Source organism: Harpia harpyja, chromosome 14, assembly GCF_026419915.1.
Source record: "Harpia harpyja isolate bHarHar1 chromosome 14, bHarHar1 primary haplotype, whole genome shotgun sequence".
NCBI lineage: Eukaryota > Metazoa > Chordata > Aves > Accipitriformes > Accipitridae > Harpia > Harpia harpyja.
Window position 1 is genome coordinate 12,054,471 of NC_068953.1, and position 19,882 is coordinate 12,074,352.

General features: G+C 52.2%; 2 protein-coding genes across 3 annotated transcripts in view; one reads left to right on the forward strand and one right to left on the reverse strand.

Moving 5' to 3' along the window:
* STX8 (syntaxin 8) overlaps window positions 1-3,500 on the forward strand; it is a 114,221-nt gene extending 110,721 nt beyond the window's left edge. Inside the window, exon 8 of the mRNA XM_052807207.1 lies at window positions 2,436-3,500. Coding sequence (XP_052663167.1) covers window positions 2,436-2,503 — 68 coding nt within the window. The 3' untranslated portion in view covers window positions 2,504-3,500. The remainder of the gene's footprint in view (window positions 1-2,435) is intronic.
* Window positions 3,501-6,955: 3,455 nt separating this feature from the next.
* The window catches only part of NTN1 (netrin 1), a 108,367-nt gene continuing 95,440 nt past the window's right edge, over window positions 6,956-19,882 (reverse strand). For both annotated transcript variants that reach the window (XM_052808748.1, XM_052808747.1), the window contains one exon: window positions 6,956-10,943. In XM_052808748.1, coding sequence (XP_052664708.1) covers window positions 10,615-10,943 — 329 coding nt within the window. In that variant the 3' untranslated portion in view covers window positions 6,956-10,614. The remainder of the gene's footprint in view (window positions 10,944-19,882) is intronic.

A 19,882-nucleotide genomic window follows, 5' to 3' on the forward strand; every position in this document is an offset into this window, starting at 1 on the left:
GATCTCTGTTGTCTCTTAATTGCTGAAGTCCATAAACTCTGTTACACTGAAACTGTGCTAAGGATTTGCACCCTCTAAAACTTCTCCCTCCAGTGTGAAACATAACAGAGAATCTGAATGCGGCAGCTTTATCAAATCTTATTTCTTCCCAATTTAAGCTAATTATTTTCTTCTGGCTCTGTTGAAGACTACAAAATGCATATTAAGATGTAAAAAGCGCAAGACTAGAAAGATGGTAGAAGTATAGATCGTGTTCCCAATGGATTAATCTAACAGTTTGTGTTGCTGGATGATGTGGGGTGGTTGGCTGAGGTTGAAAACTGAACAATACCCCTCTCTCACCCATTCCAGTGGGTCAGAGCAAGTAGCCTGTGTATGGTCCGAGATCCAGCTGCATCAAATATGGTTGATAGACATTGACCTGGGATGAGGATCTGGAGCTCGGCTAGGTTCTGCAGGAGCCCAGCAGTGGGAGCATCCTCTGGGACAAACCTGGTTTCCTGGGTGCCCTGGCACGGACCCTGGCTGCCCCGCGCCTGCCGGGGCTGGGTGCAAGCACGGCGGTCGTTAGCTGAAAAGGCAGCGTTGTGCAGCACAGTCCTGGTGGCTTCTGGTGTCAGAGCCAAACTCAAGCCCTTGCTAGGGGTGCAAAGAGAGTGGCAGGAACAGACAGATGCTTTTTTACTAGTTTATTCTGCTTAATGTGATTAATAAGCAGTTTCGTCCAGGTTTAGCCTGAAGCTCTAAAAAAATCCCCCCCCCCCCAAATCATCCTACCCCAAAGCATGCAGTAACTATACACCACTCAGCTTAAAGGACTTGTCCCTGCCTAGCCAAAGAGCTTGTCCCCACACCCCACCGCAGTGCCGAGTCCTGCCGCAGTACTTGGGCATCCCAGGTGGAGTGTACGGAGCTGCTGCCGTCTCTGCAGTCAGCTGTTCCTACAAGGAAAAGAAAGGCTCAATATCTGAGACCTGCTTGAGCCAGTGCAGTGAAGCGCTGCTCAAGCTCACTTCAGATAACAAATGGTTTTAACTGAGCATAAAAGAAAAAAATACTGTTGGTGGCAACTCTTATTTCCCTGGAAAAAAATCCTGGACCCCTGGCAGAGAAACAGTTTCTGCACAGAAAACATGACACTATTTACAAAAAGCAATGTCTAATATCCTTTTCCAGCTTGGAAAGAGGAGTTTATTTTAATACATCCTTTTTTAATTGCCATGAGCTGGACTTGTAAATATTGTAAGTGGTTGAGTAATAGTCATCTGTGAGCAGACCAAATGAAGGGACATTTTTTCCGCTTTTGGAGCCCTAACATATTCCCACAGCTCTGACAGGGGGATAGCGTGGAGCAGATACTAAACCAAAACAAAAGCCTCCTAATTAAAAGATCGTTTAACCCCAGGGGATGCCTGTGTGTGTGATGCCAGTGCCTGAAGCGGGCAGTGGTCCAGCCGGCTGTGTGAGGAGTTCACGTGTTGGGGCTGCTGAGGGAGATGATGGGGTGGACTGCAGGGATCCAGTCCATTTTCAGTAAAGCATTTCTTCCTCTCTAAGAAAGGGGAGAGAAAGGGGAGAGTTCCCCCTAAGAAAGGGGGAACTAAGGAGAATTAGTTTCCTCTAGCAGGCATCTGACAGCTGTGTCACCTTATTGCTGTTGTTTAGTCAAGAGAGAAAAAATCTGCTTTGCTGGTTTTCTGGATCAGTCTTCAAAACGATCCATAACTTAGACTTTTTTAACACTGTCCTTCTTCAGAGCAGCATGGTGTGCCTGAACTAAAAAGTAGTCGTGAAGTTTTGTAAGATCATATTAGTCATTAACTTCTGCAACCGGTAGCAACCGGTACGGTTTTGGGCAGGATGGAGCACACGGAGCCCGTGTGCTGCACGGTTGGGCAGAGCACTGTTACACTCTCTTTCATGCTGGTTGATCTTCATTTTCCCAAGTCAGGAACATACCTGAAAGCCCTGCTTTTGCTCTGCAAATAGTTTTGTCTGAAAGCAGGAGTACTTTATATTGGAAACAATTTCCTGATGCAATTTGGATTTCCTTCTGAATAATCCTTTGCCCCAATGGGATGGTACAGAGGGATTCTAGAAAAGCTTAACTGGCCTTGCCATGAGTTAAACATATCCCTTAATCTTTGCAAGGCAGATGTTTAAGTAGGAAGATAACCTGCAGGCACAGTTAAAAAAAATTTAATTTGAAGGGTCAGAAAGAGAAAGAGCTGCTCTACCAATGTGGGGTTTGTGTCCATGTTGCTGTTCAGGTCATCAGCATGCAGGGATCTGGTGAGGGACTTGCATGGGGTGAGCACGGGGGAAAATCTGTCTCAGCTGGGAGGAGGAGCAGGACTCAGAGGAAGAATTTAATTGCAAAAGACCAATTGTAAAAGATGAAGGCAGCAACGTTAACGTCGTTTCATCTTTTCCAGGAATGCTGGTGGTGATTGTGTTGCTGCTGATTGCGATTGCTGTGGTTGCTGTCTGGCCGACACAGTAATGCGGATATGGGGCCCGTCGGAGCTGCTGCTCAACAGCTGAGCATGGAGGACTCCACAGAAGAGACCGACTTTGTGCAAAGACCTTCTGTGTTTTAAATAAACTCAACAGTATGAGAATGAAGCTGTGTCCGACAGACATCCGTTCTTCCTTCAGTGCACAGCTGAAGAGTGCTGCATGGAGGGTTTGAACTTGAAAAGGACTCTCTTCCTACCTTCATTTGGCGTTCAGGAGGCTGCAGCTGGCTGTACAATAGATTCACTTCTCAGTGCATCTGTGTCTGAGCACGCGCTGGTGTCGGGGTGCTGCCTGCCCAGCCCGCTGCCACTTCTGCTGAGCAGTCAGTTGTCCCGAGGGCTTTAAAATACTAAAATAAAGGTGTGGGTTTTGAGTACAGCGGTAGCGCTCCTCTGCTTTCTGATACCTTCCTTTGGAATGAAAATGCTTGCATTTTTCAAGGAATAGATGTTTTGGGGAATGACTGCATCTGGGAAGCAAGAGCACGCGGAGCCCTGCGGGGAGACGCAGGACCCCCATGAGCTGCACAGAAACTCTGGCGAGTGAGTCAGTCCTTGGCCTGTCGGGGAGAATTATCGCTGTTGATCTCCATGGGTAGAAATGTAAACAGCAACAGGTCTCAAACCAGGTGCGTAAGAGTGGAAAGCCTTGTCCAACACGTGCTCATGAGAAAGGTGCGCTCTCCACATGCTCTGCCGTGCTCTGCCAGGCTGAACGCAGGAGATGCGCTGGCATTAATGTACTAATCTCGGCAATCGAGGTCTGCCTCTTTCTTTTATAACTTTTCACATGCTGTTAAAACTGAGAGGAAGGATTACCTATTTAAAAACTAATGAAAAAGAAGTATTGAATGTTTGTTTCAACGTTCGCTTGACACAACTGGCCAAAAAATAATTATTTTGTTATACATACCAGTTTGATTTCAGAATTGATAGAGCAAGCAATAAATATTGAATAAAAGCCGATCCATTTATATACAACTTATCTGCCTCAGTTTTTATTGTTTCCTACCGTCTCGTGTTCCACTTGAATGATTCTCCAACTCTTCCATTTCCTGAGAGCTGATTTGGAGAAGGAAAAAAGCAATTCCTGTCAGACTTCCTGTGTATCATGACGTACATTTCCTGGCAGATCCGTAACACTTGCCAGCCCTGGGCTAGTCCTCACCTATGGTGGTGGAGTGTCTCCTTTCACAGCTCTTAACGGGTTCTTGGCACTCGTTTCCCTCTCCCTGCTCTCCACCCGCACAGCTGGGGTGGTGGCATGTCTAGCAGGTCTAGCGCTGGTCTGGGAGGTGGGAAACCAGGGTGTCCTGGTGCTGCATCCCCTCTTGAGTGACACAAAGCCATTTTGCTCTTCTGGGCTGTTTCCCAACTACCTGTTGGGACTTGGGCACTGGCCCCTTCGTTAAGTGCTTGGCAATCTGCAGATCGGAGTGCAAAACTGCTCTTCTCCTTGCAGCATGCAGGTGTTCGCTGGGGCTGAGGCTTTGACTCAGTCTCTCCAGGATCTTAAGTGGGAACAACAGAGCTGGCCATGACAGAGAAAATGGGATTTTGCAGGAAACAGAGGCAGGGAGCTGTTGAGTACCCCACCAAATACATACCTATCACTGATGATGTTAGGAACTGTTCCCTGGAGCTGAAGAGCACCACTGCCCTGTCTGTGTGCTCCTGGTGGAGAAAAAGCCCGGTAGATACAGCTGTGCATTGTGGCGCTGGGCACTGGGCTTCAAATGGGGCTCTGTGCCGGTGCCCAACCTATCTTCTGATGCTTGGCACCGAAGGTCGGAGCTGGAGGACAGACCAGCTCCTCCAGAGGGATTCAAAATCTTGGGGCAAGGCAGACTGTGCTTTGCTGGCTTCGGCATCCTCGTCTGGTGTTTACCAAAGTTGGAAAATCCAGGCTTGTGCTTTGTGGTGGCTGACTAGATACCATGTTCTGCTGGCAAAGGACACAAAACGATGCCGATGGCTGGGGTGGAGCAGAGTCTTCCGCACATCTCCATGTGCTTTGCTGGAGAAAATCCTCAAAGCCTTTAAATGTTCAGTCCAGGTTGTGCCTGTTTGCTTGCTTTTCCTTGGAGAGATGCTTCATCTTACAGCCTTCAAAGGAGGGGAGTGAAAAAAAAAAAAATACTTGTATGTTCTCGTGGTTTTCAAGAGGACACAACAGGTTTTTGATTAGTTTCTTGCTTGATCTCAGATTAGAAATGGAGCTTTAAGCAAGGCTGCTCCAGCTGGAAACAAATAAGGGGCAGCTTTGGAGACGTGTTTAAAACTTGTGGATTCCCGCAGTTCTGTGGAGGGACCAACACTGGAAACTCTCCTGGAGTTGTTTCTCATCAGCAGTCTGTGCCCAAGCCCTGCAGTGGGATTTCACGCACGGCTCCAGTGCAGCCCTACGGATCTTCGGTGACAGCAGGAGAATAATGTGGTTTATTGAGAGGACACTACAGACTTGGGTTTCTAATTAAAACTGTCGTTTACGGAGGGAATTAAGGTTTTGTTTGAATTCCCAGGACGCGCAGGATGGATGCGTAATTCATCCTGATCAATGTGACAGTGACTTTGTTCTGATAGAGGCTTTAAAAAGATGTTTTCTGACCTGTTGGGTCCTCAGACACATTTTTTCTGTTAGCACCCGGGAAAGGTAGAAACGTGAGGCTTTGCTCTGCTGAAATGTCTAACAAAGGGGTTCTCAGACTTGCCCTTTAGGTAACATTTAATGTGTCGTGTGGGTGAGGAGTTTTATTAAAAAGAAGTGGACTTGGCAGCCTTCTGCTATGTTGTGGAAAGCTTTTCTGTCTCCCTGCCCCACCAAAGAAAAAGGAAGGTTAAAATATCAGAGCCACTGGTTTTTGGCTCTGAGCAGGCGGGGTTGGAGAGCCCAGCTTGCTGGGGTCTGGTGCAGTTTCACCGTGCTGCTGGCTGCTCTGATTTCCAGGCATGGGGCAAAGGATACTCAAGCTGCTCACCGAATCTGTGCCATGGGGCTGCTGGAGTCACATACCTGTGATGGCTTCTCCAAGCAAAGGTCTTCCCTGTTGCCCTGGAATGTGCCTGGAGACACATCCCAGGCTTCACCTTCCCTTGCATTGCCTTCATTTCTCTCTTGGAGGACGTGCTTGGGAGTTTAGCTGCTTCCAGTTGTTATTTCATCAAAAATACAAGTGCTGAGGGAAGGCCTGGTACATGTTAGAGGCACTTGCATGTCCAAGTGCCCTTGATAAGAAGTCCCTAGCTCCTATGTGAGGATAAAGATGATCTTGAAAGGCTGCTGGGCATTTTCACACACCCTTATTTCTGGAGGTTGGGTGTGAGCTCAGTGCTGAGCTCAGCGCAGTGGACAGCTGCTCTCCCGCGCTGCCTGGTGGGACCAGGCTGAGAACAACCGCTCCAGCTCTGGCCCTCAGTGGGAATAGGCTCTTCCCCCTCTTTTCAGAGCCACCGTGTCTTCTTTGGACATTAGGCCACCAGCCAGGAGGACACGGAGCCAGAGTGATCTGGGAAACCCATTTGCTTCTCTGCAGAGCTGTAGGTGACAGCCCTGGAGCAGAGGTGGTGGCACTTGTGACCCATTTGTCTCCGCAATAAAGATCTGAGATTTCTGACCTCTGAGATGTTTTCCAATTCATAAATTACCAGCGACGCTAAGGGTGTGGGTCAGGCAGGCTGACCCCGCAGCAGTTTGCAGGACCTTTTGCCTATATTTTAATCTCTGGAAGTGTTTTGCTGCCTAAGTTCCCCCTACCTCCAGCTTTCTAGCTTGTCTGTACCACCAGCCCTTGCCTGGTCTCGAGTGCCAGCTGCCTCAGTAGCGTCTGGCACCACTGATGCCCTGTGGGAGATGGGTGGTGGAGCCCAGACCCCCTGCAGTGGATGGGCAGAAAGGGATGGCACTGGCAAGCAGCCTGTGCATGGGGGTAGAAAATGGGTCTGGAGCGGGCTTGGCAGCTCCCCTGACCCCAGGCTCTGGCTGTCCCCTGTCCCCATGCCTGTCCACCTCCTCCGTGCCGGGTCTCACAGGTTTTGGCGTGCCCTGGCTCTGTCCCACTGCAGGGCACAGTCCCCTCCAGCAGCAGAGGAAGGATGGGGAGCCCAGCAGGACGCACCCGGGTCCAGAGCTCACAGCAATCGCAGAGAGCCCAGAGGTGCCAGTGGGGACCCCCCATCCCACCCACCGTGAGCCCACAGAGACCCCGCTGTCCCCAAGGGCATGTGGCTGCTGGCGGGGAGTGCTGCTGGGAGGATGCTGGTGGGACGTGTGGCTGGGACTGACGGTCAAAAATAGCTGTGCACCACCTTGGACCCTGCCAAGGGGATGTTGGCAGAGACCTAGGGAAGTGGAGGGGACACCATCACTTCCCTGCCCAGGTCCCCATCTCTTGGGCTTGCTGGCCGGCGGCGTGGGAGGAAGCAGAGATCCTTGGAGATTTTTACAGTTTACAAGAGTTTATTCAACTGGTTTCTGACTTTAGTTCTACCGAGTGGGTGCTGAACAGTTACAAGCTCCTTCGGGTTCAATTACAGCCAATCTAATGAAACAAACAAAGAGAAAAAAAAAAAAAAGAAAAAAAAAGAAACGACTTGGAAAAACAATAAGAAAATCCACAACTTTTTCACGTGTCATTAAATATATTCATATATAATAACCATAATATATTAGTATGCATTGTAAAGAAACATCGCCCAAAGCAGTATGCAATGGTCATAACTAAACAACATTTACAGTTCAAGATATTAACAGAAATAATAAAAAAAAAAAAAAAAAAACAACCCCAAAACGAACACAGGTTTTGTGAGGGGAGAGGAGGCGGGTGTGCAGGGAGAGGGCACGGACACGACGAAACGAACAGAAACGAGACAAAACAACTTTTGTCGGGTGCTACCGTCGAGTGATGATTGTTTTGGCATTTCAGCTGCTCTCCGAAGCCACGCTGAAGACACCGCAGCCCCCTGCCTGGCCCCCCCCTCTGCCCTACCGAGGACCTTGGTCCTGCCCCAGGGCGATGGGTGGGCGCCTGTGTTCCTCACTGGTCGTAATGCGGTTGGTACCCCAACAGAGCTGCACCCCTGGCCATGGAGGTTGATGATTAGGGGTGACATCTTGTCCCTCTTTGGGTGACCGGACAGAGGTGTCCCCCCAGGACATGTCCTGGAGCAGGGGTGGCTGCAGGGAAGAGTTGCACCCCCGGACACCCCAAAACCGGGGCTGCTCTGCCTTCTCCAGAGGAGGAGGGCTGTGTACCAGCTACACCAGCAGCTCCTGCAGGTCAAGGTTACTGGGAGCACACGAGGGGCACTGGGGGACCATGGATGGAGTGAAGGGGCTTCTCTAGTGTGGTTGGAAAGCGCAGAACTCCAGCAGGGATCAAGGTATGGGGTCCTGGTGAGACAAGGGTGGGGCACTTCACTTCTGCAGGTCACTCTGGCTGTGGCGGGCTCCGAGTTGTTTCATCTTGTGCAAACTCTGTTTCCTTCTGATTTCCCAGGTTGTGTCGGTGCCTGGAGGGGTCCGGCCATGGGACGGAGTGGGTGGTGTTTCTTCTGCGGCCTCCCAAACCTGTGGGATAGGGGAAGGGGCTGGGGCTTGTCCCTGGGTCGGTTTGGGGGTGTCAAGGCTGTGCTGGGGAGGATGGCTGCACTTGCCAGGGTTGGAAAATGGGAGTGAGCGCTGGGTGCCCAGGTGTGCTCAGTGGGCAGTTCCCAAGTCCCCACATCCCCTGGCCTTGCCTTCCAGCTCTCCAAGTGGAGAACTGGCTTTGGGTTGGATCCGGTTGCTTTTAGGCCATTTGAAGAGCTCCCGCGGTTCAAGGGCATCCCAGCTAACTGAGGACAAGCTGTCTCCAGCTGGTGCGGGGTGTCCCTGGTATCTGCTGATGCTAGCTGCAGGAAAGCATCCAACCCCCGCTTTGGGGCTTTAAGCCTCCATTTAGACACTTGAGGTCAGATTTTATCCTTCAAAACTTGGTGGCTTGGGTTCCCTTGACTGCAAAACCGTTGGCTCTCCTTGAGCTCTGAAGTAAGGAAAACTAAGTCTGCTCTGGGTAAGGGGAGAAAACACGGACTTGGGGGGGGGGGGTTCCTTGATGTCCAGTGTGGGATTTCTCTCCTAATACCCAAACTAATTTTGGAGGGGCCTTGCGGTTGCAGGGGAAGGCTCAGCAGAGCTTGCTCCCTCTGGGTGGTGTCTCCAGCAGCCCAGTGCTGGCTGGTGCTTCCCTGGGAGCCCTCCACTTTACACCTATTTACATGGCTGCATTGCTTTATGGTGGTTTATGTCATTATATAAATATTGTCAATTGCTATAAAACAAGGCAAAACCACTGGAAAATGTCATAAAATAGATGTTTCCAAGTTTCCTAAAAGGAAAAATATCAGGGAGGTTTTGCTTTTCGTAGCGACTAATGTTTGCTTCTCCTCCAGGTACCCGTCCTGCCCTCCCTGCTTTTCCACCCTGGCTATTGCCTGTCTCCATCGATTAGGTGAACTCAGATATCCCTATTCCTCGTGGGCCAGTGTGGCAGGGGAGCAGCCTGGCATGGGGAAGCAACGTCTGGGTGACAAACACTACCACAGCCAGTCCTGCCCATAGAGTGCCCTGGGGAAAGATGCTCCAGCCCTCAGGCTGGGGTGTGGAGTTTGAGACGGAGGTGAGGCAGCCGCTACCTTGCTTAGTGCATTAGTGATTATAGATTGGGAAATTTAGATTTGCTGTTTTTCACCCCCAGCAGAAGTAGGAGAGTAATTTGGGGAGCTCCATGTGGGTCACACCTTGCTCATCCAGTCCCTGGCTGAGACCCCTTCCCTTAGGCAGGTCTCTGCCCTGCATTCGTTGTAACTTGGCCAAGCCTTAGAGTTCTGCACTGGCCCTGCTTCCCATGGGGACAGTCCCTTGGCACTCGCTGTCCCACCTCCTTTTTGTGTCCCAAGCGGGCTGGCCACCTTATGCAGGGATGCCAGGGAGCTGCAGCACCAGAGGGGGTGAGGGCAGAGGTGGTGTGCGTTTGGGAGAGCTGGCTGAGTTTGGGAGTGAAACCAGTGGCCAGCCAGGACCTTGATGTCATCTGCACAGCTTTTCTATCATCTGAGAGTTCATCAGTCTGCTGACAGCAGCAGAGAGGACCAAGCCCATGAAGGAGGTCTCAGGGGTGGCCGCGGTGGAGACCCAGGGACTACGATGGGCGAGATTGTCCAGGGCACCTATGGGAACTGGATGCCAACTTATTTTTTTGCAAAGTCTGGATGTTTCCTTGGGGATCCTGGTTATTAACTCCTTGACTGTGAATCGGTGGCTGGGAGGGGGCCAGGGCATCCTGTGGCTCATGCTCCTTTGGCGGGGGGGGGGGGGGGGCAGCACTCCTCAGGGCATGGGGGCCGGAGCAAGGAGTCACTCCCCGAGTTATGCCCACGTGGAAGTGGCCCACTAATGTGGTTGCCTCTTTGCTGTGCCTAACCTGGGATTAGAGCATCACCACGGCTGGAGACCTCAGCCGCTCCTAGGTACCGTACAGCGGGTAATCGTTACGGCTATTGGATACCAAACAGTCTTCAAATAACCCATTAGTCGATTCTCAGATCTGTCCTCAGCCATAAGTCTCTGTTTAGTTCCCTCTACAATAACTGTCTTGTTCAACCTAAGCTGAGAATACGTATTTTGGGGGATGGGGAGTTAATTTCCAGCATTGTTGTTGATTAGTTTCTTTCAGGTTTGATGTTCCCGTGCCGTGCTTTGGAAGCAGCAGATGTTAGCAGCTGGAAGGCAGTTTGGTGTCTCTGATTTCTTCAACCAACGGGGCAGAAGGAAGCTGGGGGGCACCGGGTGCCACACGCCTGCACCCACACTCCTTTTATATCCACATGTGCGATTTTTTTTTGTTGTGTTTTGTTTTGTTTTCTCCCAGGATACGAGGTGCAAACCTGACAGCCCCACAGCCATGATTGCTGTCCCTCCCATCCCTCCCAGCCCGCCCCAACAGCGTGACTTTCCTCCCGCCATCCCCATCGCCGGTCCCTGCCCGCCCCAGCTCTACACAAAGCAGCATGCACAGTCAGTCTCTCCCTCTCGCGCGCTCCGTTGCCTTCTCCTCCTTTAGGCTTTCTTACACTTCCCCTTCTTCTCCCGCTGCTGGAACTTCCTGAGCCGCCGAGCCCACGTATCCCGCCACTGTATCACCAGGCTGGTTTTGTCTGCAATGATGCCACTCTGGTCGGGAGAGTCCTCGTTGTTGCCCAGCAGCAAATACTTCTTCATGGGCTTGATTTTGGGGCACTTGCACGCTATGTCCTTGGAGTGGATCCACAGGGTCTGGTCTCCTCGCCGTATCCGGTTGCTCCCTTGTTTGTAGACGGAGATGATGTTGACCGTGAACTTCCACCAGTCGGCATTTTTTTCCGCTTTCAGGATGTGGATCTGGACAGCTGGAAAAAAAAAAAAAACAGGAGGCAAGAGAGGAAAAGATGTTATGATTTGAGCTGGCAAGAAGAAAATGAATTTCAAGTCTTACCTAATAGCCTGAGTGAGGAAAAGGGATTTTGCCTCCTGAGCCCAGGCTGGGGGACAGCAACCAAGGGTGGTGGTTGCACAAAAACTACCTCTGTCCCCCGGCCATCTGCCACATGCAAGAGTAGCCAGTGCTGGCAGCAGAGGGTCTCAGCAAACGTACTAAAAGACCACCATAGGCTTAGGAGATGCTCTCCAGCTCTGCTACCACCAAGATGGCCCTCTGGGTCCCCAGTGATCATGGGCATGGTTACCCAAGGACCACGGGGGCTGCAGGACTCCCAGGAGGGGAGGGTGGGAGCGGCTGTACACGAGGAACCATGGCACTCCTTGTGCTGGGAGTCCTGGGAATGACACAGGGCTACCCAGAGCAGTGGTGGAGAGCAGGTTGCCTCATTATCCTACCTGTGTCCTGGGGAGGACCATCATCTCCCAGGACATGGTTGTGAAGCAAGCACAGAGAAAATTGACAAACTCAGAGACAGCTTGTGCCTCCAGCCCCAGGTGGTGGCCTGAGCCCAGGCACACAAGGCATGCGTTGCAGTGGGCAGGGCAGGGAGGTGCCTGTCCCTCTCGGCAGTGCCAAAACCCCAGGCTGCACTGTAGGACCTGGGATGAGCTTTCTTCCTGACCCATGTGTCCAGAGAGCAGCACATGCTTCATCCAGAGGATGGGTTTCTGCATGGGCCAGCCCTCCAGCCCCTCTGCTCTCCCTTCCCCGCTGGATGGGCAACTTGGTGCATCTGCACCAGGACCCTAAGGCAACCCCAGCTTTTAAAAGAAGATAAGCCCGAATCTGGAGCAAAACACTGGGACTGGCCCATATCTCCAAGCACTTGGCATCTGGAGGTAGGAAAGACCTGTCAGGGTCTCCAGCACGTCTGCCTGGGGCCAGTGCAAGGAGACAGCTCTCCTTGAGCACCCAGCCTTGGAGCAGGACACTGAAGGGGTTCAAACCTATGAAAGGATTTGGAAATAGGGAGGTTCGCTGTTCACATGTTTCTAGGAGATGTTCCTGAGTCAAGGTGGTTCATTGCTTGCTGTGGAAGAAAATATTGCTGGTAAAAAGCACAGGTGAAGGACTGAGGGTAGGGCTCAGTGATCATAAGGAGAGGTCAGTGGCAGCATCCAACCTGACTTCTGGGTGTGGTGGACTCACTTGAGCATCTCTGTAAATACTGAATAGCAACATCAGGCTTCAAGGGGGATATCTATCTTGGTAGGCAGCAGCCTGGCAAGCCAGGTATCCTGGCAGATAACGGAAAGATAACAAGCTCCTAACGCAAGACTGAGATGGGAGGACAACTGTGATCCATAAGCAAGATGATGATGTTTTACAAGCCTGTGGCTGATGTTGTGTAGTCCATCTGTAACCATATGGACTGAGAAAACCTGGTGAGGACTCAGCCCTCCACCACTCCACCCCTTGCTCTTTCCTGAAACAGGGTTCATACATTACATTATCCCTGCACCCACCAGCATCCGTGCAGGAGCAGCAGCCCATGGTCCCGTAGGGCCAGAGAGAAAGGGTGGCTTGGCATCATGATCTGGATGGGAGAGAACTCTCTGCAAGGTTGTCCCCAAAGGTGCTGCAGAGCTGGGATGGTGATGGACACCAGCATGCTCAATGGGAAGGCTTTGCTCACAGCTGATTTCAGAAGCCCTTGGAGCCACCATGGTTTTGTCCTGTGGGGCAGCCCTGGACTGCAGCCCAGGTGGCCCTGAGCAGGCAATGGTGACCACTGCCAGTTGTCCTCCTCCTTCTCCTCCTCCATGCGGCTGCTTCCTTGGGCACCCCGTCAGTGCTGGACCACATCCGTGTCTCCTGGCCATCCCTACAGCGGGCGCTGCTGTGCCCCTCCCAGGTGACATCTGTAGACTTGGGTTCAGACCACAGGGAAGGATGGAGACCCATGTGGGAAAGGGAGTGTTTGGCCCCACAGCATGGAGAGGAAGATGACATACAAGCCTGGAGGCAGCTCCTGCCACGCCGGTGAGCTTCTTCCTGACAGCAGTCCATCATGCTGCAGGGATGGCAGCGGAGGACGGGAGCAGCAGTCAGCAGAGATCCTCCAGGGAGCTTGAACACATTCCTCCTCGCTAAAAATCAGCTTCCAGGAAAATATCTCCACCAGGCAGTGACTACCCAGCCCTCCTGGGTTTGTTTGCTGACTGTGGGATGAGGAGTCCCCACCGGCAGAGACAGAGGAAAAAACCCGGGTGGTGAAGCCAGCCCTGTCCGGGAGAGCAGGCAAGGGCCAGTGGCTCCATGCAGGCTGGTCCAGTCCAACCACAAAGTGCTTTTTGACCAAATCTTTGAGCTTTTCCCTTCCCTGCCCCTTCCCCTCCATGCTCTGTGAGCTTTAACCCCCTGCCCGTCCACCTGCCAGTCTCAGCCATCTGGCCAGTCCTCAGCAGGTCCAGTCTTGCTTGTATAAATTAACAGAGGGAGAAGAAACCTCAAAAAAAACCCCCAGGCAAAACTCTCCCATTTGCCTTGTAACAACCCAATTCTACCCCCCAGATTAGTGGTGGAGGAGCATCACCCTCTCTTTAAAACCACAATGTGCAAACTGATTTCAAGCTATGGAAGGAAGCGGGGCTCTGCAGCCCAGCAAGGCTTTTTAACACGTTGCAAAATATATGGTGGTTTGTTTTTTTTTTCTTTCAGAGCATGTCATGGACGCCAGATGCTTTCATTAAAAAAAAAAAAAGAAAAAAAACAACCCTAAGCTCTGACCATGTATTTCCCAGTCTGGTGTGAAGGTAACAAAATGTGAAGATTGGCCAATTTTTATTTTTTGGAAACAAATCTTTCCAAAAAAGCTTAAACCTTTGACCTGCCTGGGTCCACACTGACAAAATGGAGAAAATGAATGAAAAGGAACTGGAGAGAGGTGGTTACAGGAAACTCCGCTCTAAAATACACAGTCTGTATTTTTTTGATGTCAAGGCCCCCGTCTCTTTTTTTTTTTTTTCCCCTTTTATTAATGAAGTGGAAGGAGTGAAAACTTCGGTGAAGGCTTGGCTGGCACAGCCGCAGCTGCCTTCACTGACAGCGAGTTTTCTGCCCATAACTTTGCATCCCGGACACGCGGTTTCCCCTGAGCCTGGTTTCAGAGCCCAAGTTTAGCGATGACTTGCCTGGGTCTGCTGGTGGTGGGGTGGGGTCTCCAGCATCTCCCAAGGGACACGAGATGTGTAGAGATGCAGAGAGGTGTCAGGAGGAATTTTTGGGAGCACCTAAGCTGGCTCCCCTGGGTGAATCCCCAGGGATTTAGGTACTCATTTCTCGTGGAAGAGAAGGTTTCAGTTCCTTCATGGTTTGGGGTGGGGGGGGAGGCTCAGCTGTGCCCCACGACTCCAAAGCTGGTTTTGGTGCTTGGTGTTGTCCTTTACCTGCTGTTTCCTAGGGCAAAGCTTGGCTTTGTCTGTGCTGTGGTGAACTACTCTCACTTTGCTGACGCACCCACTGAACCCCTGCACCGAGGCTGAGCTGTGCTCAGGACTGTCCATCACTGCATCCCCGGAAAAACAGCCCTAAAAGTGTCTATGGGGCAACCAGATGAAAGGATGTAATAGGGGATGATGGTTATTCCAGTGAGCAGCAGAGATGATGCTCCCCTGGCTGTGGTCCCCCAGGAGTGGATGGTGACCCGGAGGAGGAGGACAAAATCAAATGAACTGCAGCTTTCATGGCGCTGCCACTCCAGCCAGGGCCGGTGACACCGGTTTCCAGTGAGGATGGGGTCCAGTCCAGGTCCCAATCCTGGCAGTGCCTTGGGGCTGCCTCTGGCTTGTGCCTGCTCCTCCCTGTGCTTTGCAAACGGTGGGCAGCCGAGCCCTGCGGGTAATCTGGGGCTGGCTGCACCCCCCCGGGACCCCCATAGCACTGGGGATTTTTCTCCAGGTTTGCTATTCTGTGTCCTGCTCTGCTCCCTGTCAGCCCCAAGGGAGCCCTCAGTCAACCAAATGGGCATGGAGAGCTGTGGGATGGGGGCTCAGGGGCCGAGGGAAAGATGCTCGGTCCTGGTGAGTGCATGGGGCTGCCCCATTAACCGCATCCCACCTGACACTGAAGCTGCTGAACCACAAATCCTGCCTGGATAGTGCCTTACAAGTCACACCAGCCCAGGTGATGCATTCAAGTGTCTTGCCATGTAATGCTTCTTTCTAAGGAAAAGGTGGCTGAGTGGTCCCCAGGCTGCGGGAGGAGATGGGGGGGGTCCCTGGTCCCCTCCTGCATCCCCTGGCACAGGGTGCTGGGCAGTGCTACCTCCGGCATTCAGCTCTGGGGCCTGTGATGCTGCCTGGCTCCTTGAGGCTTGGCTGGGAGCCTCCAGCCACAAGAAAGACCTGAAGGCTTGATGTTGCAGATGAAAGCAGAGGAGTGGATGATGTGATGTTAATAAAAACAAAAACCAACCCCAAACCCTCAAAACAACATGTTTGAGGGCAGTCGTGTAAAGGCTTAAATAAAAGCAGCGCCTCACAGCATTCAGAGACCATGAGTCAGGGACCCAGAAATCATGAGATTGCCATGAAAAGAGTGAGGCTGGAAAAAAAAAAAATTTTTTTTAATTTACTTTTGGGGTTTGTGATAAATCTCCTGATTTCAAGGTTTCCCCTGCCAAAGCTGACCTAGGAGTGGACTACATGGGCAAACCTATGCATCCTATGTGCTAACCTGACTGTGGGAGCTGGAGCTTTGTGGAGTTTCCAGCAAAGGGGAGCATCGCTGCCCTGGCTCTGGGGAAAGATCCCACGGGGCCATGGGGGAGGCAGCAGGAGCAGAGCAGTTTGCTGGGAGAGACAAGAGGGTCTTTAATATGGACAGATGGAAACGGGTGCTTGGGACAGCGGCTGCAGATGCAGGCATCCCAGCCTGAGCCGGGGCTTTCCGAAGGCTTGGGTCTCTTCTTGCACACAAGCAGAGTGGAGCCCATGTGGATTTTACTCCAGCCAGCAGCAAAAGGTGACCCTGACACCATTAGGGTTTGGGAATGGAAAGGGCTGGCTCCTCACTGGAGCAAAGGGTTAAAATGGGATTTTCCCCCCGCCTTTTTTTTTTTTTTTTTTTAATTTATTTGGCGGTGGCTTTGCCTGCCTCCGGTTGCCAATTTCCTACCGGTTTAATAGTGGAGATTTATGACGCCTAATCCCGGCCAGCCTAGGTGTGCCCTGGCTGGGCACAGTCTCTCCCCGCAGTGCCGGGGGACCCCTCGCTGCCCTGGCTGGCTCCCTCAGGACACAGTTACTGGGAGGGATTGCTCAGCACTTCCCCACTCAGGGAACAGGATTTCTCCACCTTCCAGGATGGTGGAAGGGGCTGCAAGCCGGGGACAAGCTGGGGATGGTGCTTCCCCTCTGCCTTGGGTTTTTATGTGGATTCAGGGTTTTTTCTAACCCCCCTCCCTCTCTTTTCAAGCTGCCTTTTGAAAACACATTTTGCTTTTTTCCACCAGCCCCTGCCAAAGCTCCTCTCTACAAAGGGGGTGACTAAGTGAAGTCTCAGCGAAAGGAAGGATTTTTTTTTTTACTTTTTTTTCCAAGAAAGGGGCAAAGTGAGCAGATGATCTCACCTTTCAGGCGAGGATCCTGCTCCTCGCCCCCCATCCCCTCCCCGATGCTGCACCGGGGACACAGGGAGGGCGTTGGGGCAATGGCTGGGACCACAGTGCCAGTACCCAGCAAAACGCTGCGGCATCATCTGTGCAGGATCGGGCCCCACTGCAGTGCAGGGAGCTCAGGGTCGGGGGAAAATGGAGATTAAAAAGCTCCAGGTTTCCTTTACAGCAGCCACCCATCCCACTTGGATGAACCACACAGACAGTGGGAAAAGCCCCAAAGATCTGGCTGAAACTGCGGCACCAGAGCAAGTGAGGGATGCTCCTGCATCACCTGGACCAGCGCCACCTGCTCTAATAAAATAATCCCCTCTCCTTTTGGGCCATGCGGGAATCTCCATCCTCAGCGGGGCTCAGCAGGGATCCCTCCCCTTCTTCCCCAGGCTAATTTTAACTGCCTCAAACCCAGCGAATCCCCTCCTCTTACCCCTGGTTTTCTGGGAGCCAAGCAACCCCTGCATTCCACCAGGCAGCCAAAATAAACCCAGAAAAAGCTTTTCTGCTTCTGTTCTTGCCTGCCCCTGCCGCCCCCGCCCAAATCTCCCAGCCACCCCTCCCCGCGCCCTGTTTCACTCCAAATATTTGTACCAAAACCCATCTCGCGGGAAAGAGCCCAATTTAAAATAAAAAGAAAAAAACCCCACAAACCCAACAAAAACAAACAGATAAGAAAAATAAATAAGGGAAAATATCCCCTTTGAATCGCTGAATGAAACGGGGAGCTAAAAAGCCCCATTGAGAAGCGCGGGGCGGATGATAGCTTCCCGATTGAGCCCGCGGGAGAAGTAACTCTGTTCAAGCTAATTAGGGCCTTTTAGGACATTCAGCCCAGCGATGCCGGCGTAACGGTGAGGAAAAGAGCCTCCTAATTGGCTTCCTGCTGGGGTGTCAGTCCCAAAGTCTTTATTATCCCTCCCTGCACCTTTTCAACCCTTTCTTCCTTCCCTGGCCTTGTCGAAAGCCTGGGCTGCCCCGGCACGGCCGGGCTGTGCTGCGGCATCGCTTACCCTGCTGCCTCGCCAGGCTGGTTTGCCCTTGAAAAAGCAGATTTGCCGCAGCTGCGGCGCCGGTTGGGGCTGTGGGGCTGATTGGGGACCCCCCTCCCAGGACCAGGAGGGCTCGGGTGGGAGCACCCCAGTTCCCCTGCTGGGACAGCCTGCACCCGCTCGCCCTGAACCAGCCCTGGTAAACGACTTTAGCTCATTTGTGCTTTTGCAGAAGTGATGCTGCATCATAAAAGTGAAAAGAAAAGCTCTTTCCAGCACCCCTATTTGTTGCTCCAGGGGTATATCCTGCCCAAGACAGTTCTTGAGCTGCCCTCATCTCCCCAAGGTCTGTTGAAGCCTGCAAGCCCATGTTACAGCCTCAAACAAAACCAAGTGTGAGCTTTCACCCAAACCCCCAAGAAACATTTCCTGGCGAGATTGGACAAGCCAAGGAGAGAAACCATGCTGGGGCTGCCCTTCGAGCAAAGCCCAAGTACTGCCACCACCAAAACGTCACAACGCTTTCCCCCGAGAGCTGCAGGGAAAGATAACTCTGCTCGGCTGGGAGTGTGCTTCAAGGGGATGCACGTGCCTTTTCTTCCTCCCTACCATCCTCCAAACCCCCAGGGACAATTTGGGTCACAACAGGTCCAAGTTTCCTGCAACCAAGTGGCTGCTTTCTCCCCTCTTCAGAGGGCAAATGCTCCAGTGTGAGCTCAGCCCTTAGGAGATGCTGGAGAAGCCAGGTGGGAAAATGAAGGGATGCATGTGCTACGTACGGGAAATACGTTTATACCTTATTAGCCAGCAGAGAATCCACCCACGAGAAACCCCATGGCTTTAATAGCCTGGTGCTCAGCCCCACACCCATCTTCAATAACCTCATGCTCTAGCAGTGACTTTCTCACATGCAATTAAACCCTTTTCTCTAAGGGAAAAGGCATTCTTTGGACTTTTCCAACATCTGATGAACCTGAAGCAGCTCCTCCAAGCATGGCCAGATCTCAGCGCGGCCTTGCTGGATGGGGACCACAAGCGTGCCCCGGCCCTGGCAGCTCATCCTTCCCAAGGGATGCTCTCCACATCCATTTTGCCACATGGGTAATGGAAGAATAAATGGGAATGCAAATAAAACATTTGCCTGCAAGCCCTCTTCCTTCCCCTGAGTTCGCGGGGAGGTGCCAGAGCCCAAAGCCAGCATGGAGAATCCCTCGGCCGACCCTGCCAGGAAGCACCTTGTCCAGGGATGGGCTGTTAAATGGGAGTTCGTTCGGCTCTTGCCAACACTTCCCAGACATGCTGAGCTGCTGCAGTGAGTGTGTTCGAAGGAGGGAGGAGGTATCTCTACTCCTAGCTGTTTTGATGCAAATGGGATGGGAGTTTTTTTCCTTGGTAGTTTGGCAAAAATATATATACTTATATATGTAAACACACAGAGAGATACATATATATGCATGCATATGCACATGTATGTATATATTTTATGTATTCCTCTACTGTGGAGGGGAAGGGCTGGCAGACACTGGGGCAACTGCAGTCACAGCGGATGCTAAACCCTGTCCCACAGCACTTCATAATTCCCTGGCTGCTCACCCCATTTGAAGGCTCAGCTCAAAGCCAGGCTCACCCATGCGCAGCCCACTCCCCATCCCTGGGTCAAACCCAGACACTAATGTTCAGTCCCTCCTGCAGACACTTCGTTTCCCCCCACTACAGTCTATGGGGGTGTGAGATAATTTCCAGCCCCTACGTATGTTTAGCAGCATTTCTAAACATCCCCCAGCACAGACCGTCTGTATTTATCCAGCACTACCTGATTTTTCAAGGTGGGTCCCATTCCTGACACTCGGCTCATCCCAACAGCGTTGGCATGGCTGGCGAAGGAGGGAGAGCCTCTGGGCAGGCGGGACCGAAGCGGAGCCATCCCTCCCCACCTGCCTGTGCCCGAGCGGCTCAGTGCCAGCAGGCAATGGCCGAGCCAGGGTGGAGAGGGGCTGCTGAGCCCCAGGGAGGGCTTCAAGGGTTTCTTGGTGTGGCCTGAAGAAAAATCCCCTCCTGGGGTCACCCTGGACACCTCCTGCATGGATCCACTGGTGACCATGTTGGGAATGGAGCCACATTAAAAATAATCCCAGGAGCAGAGAGGTGGGATGGGAGCTCGGGATGTGTCTGCTCCAAGCCAGACCTGCAGAAGGATGCTCAGGACCTCGAGTACCAGCAAGGATGGGGATCCCACAGCCTCCC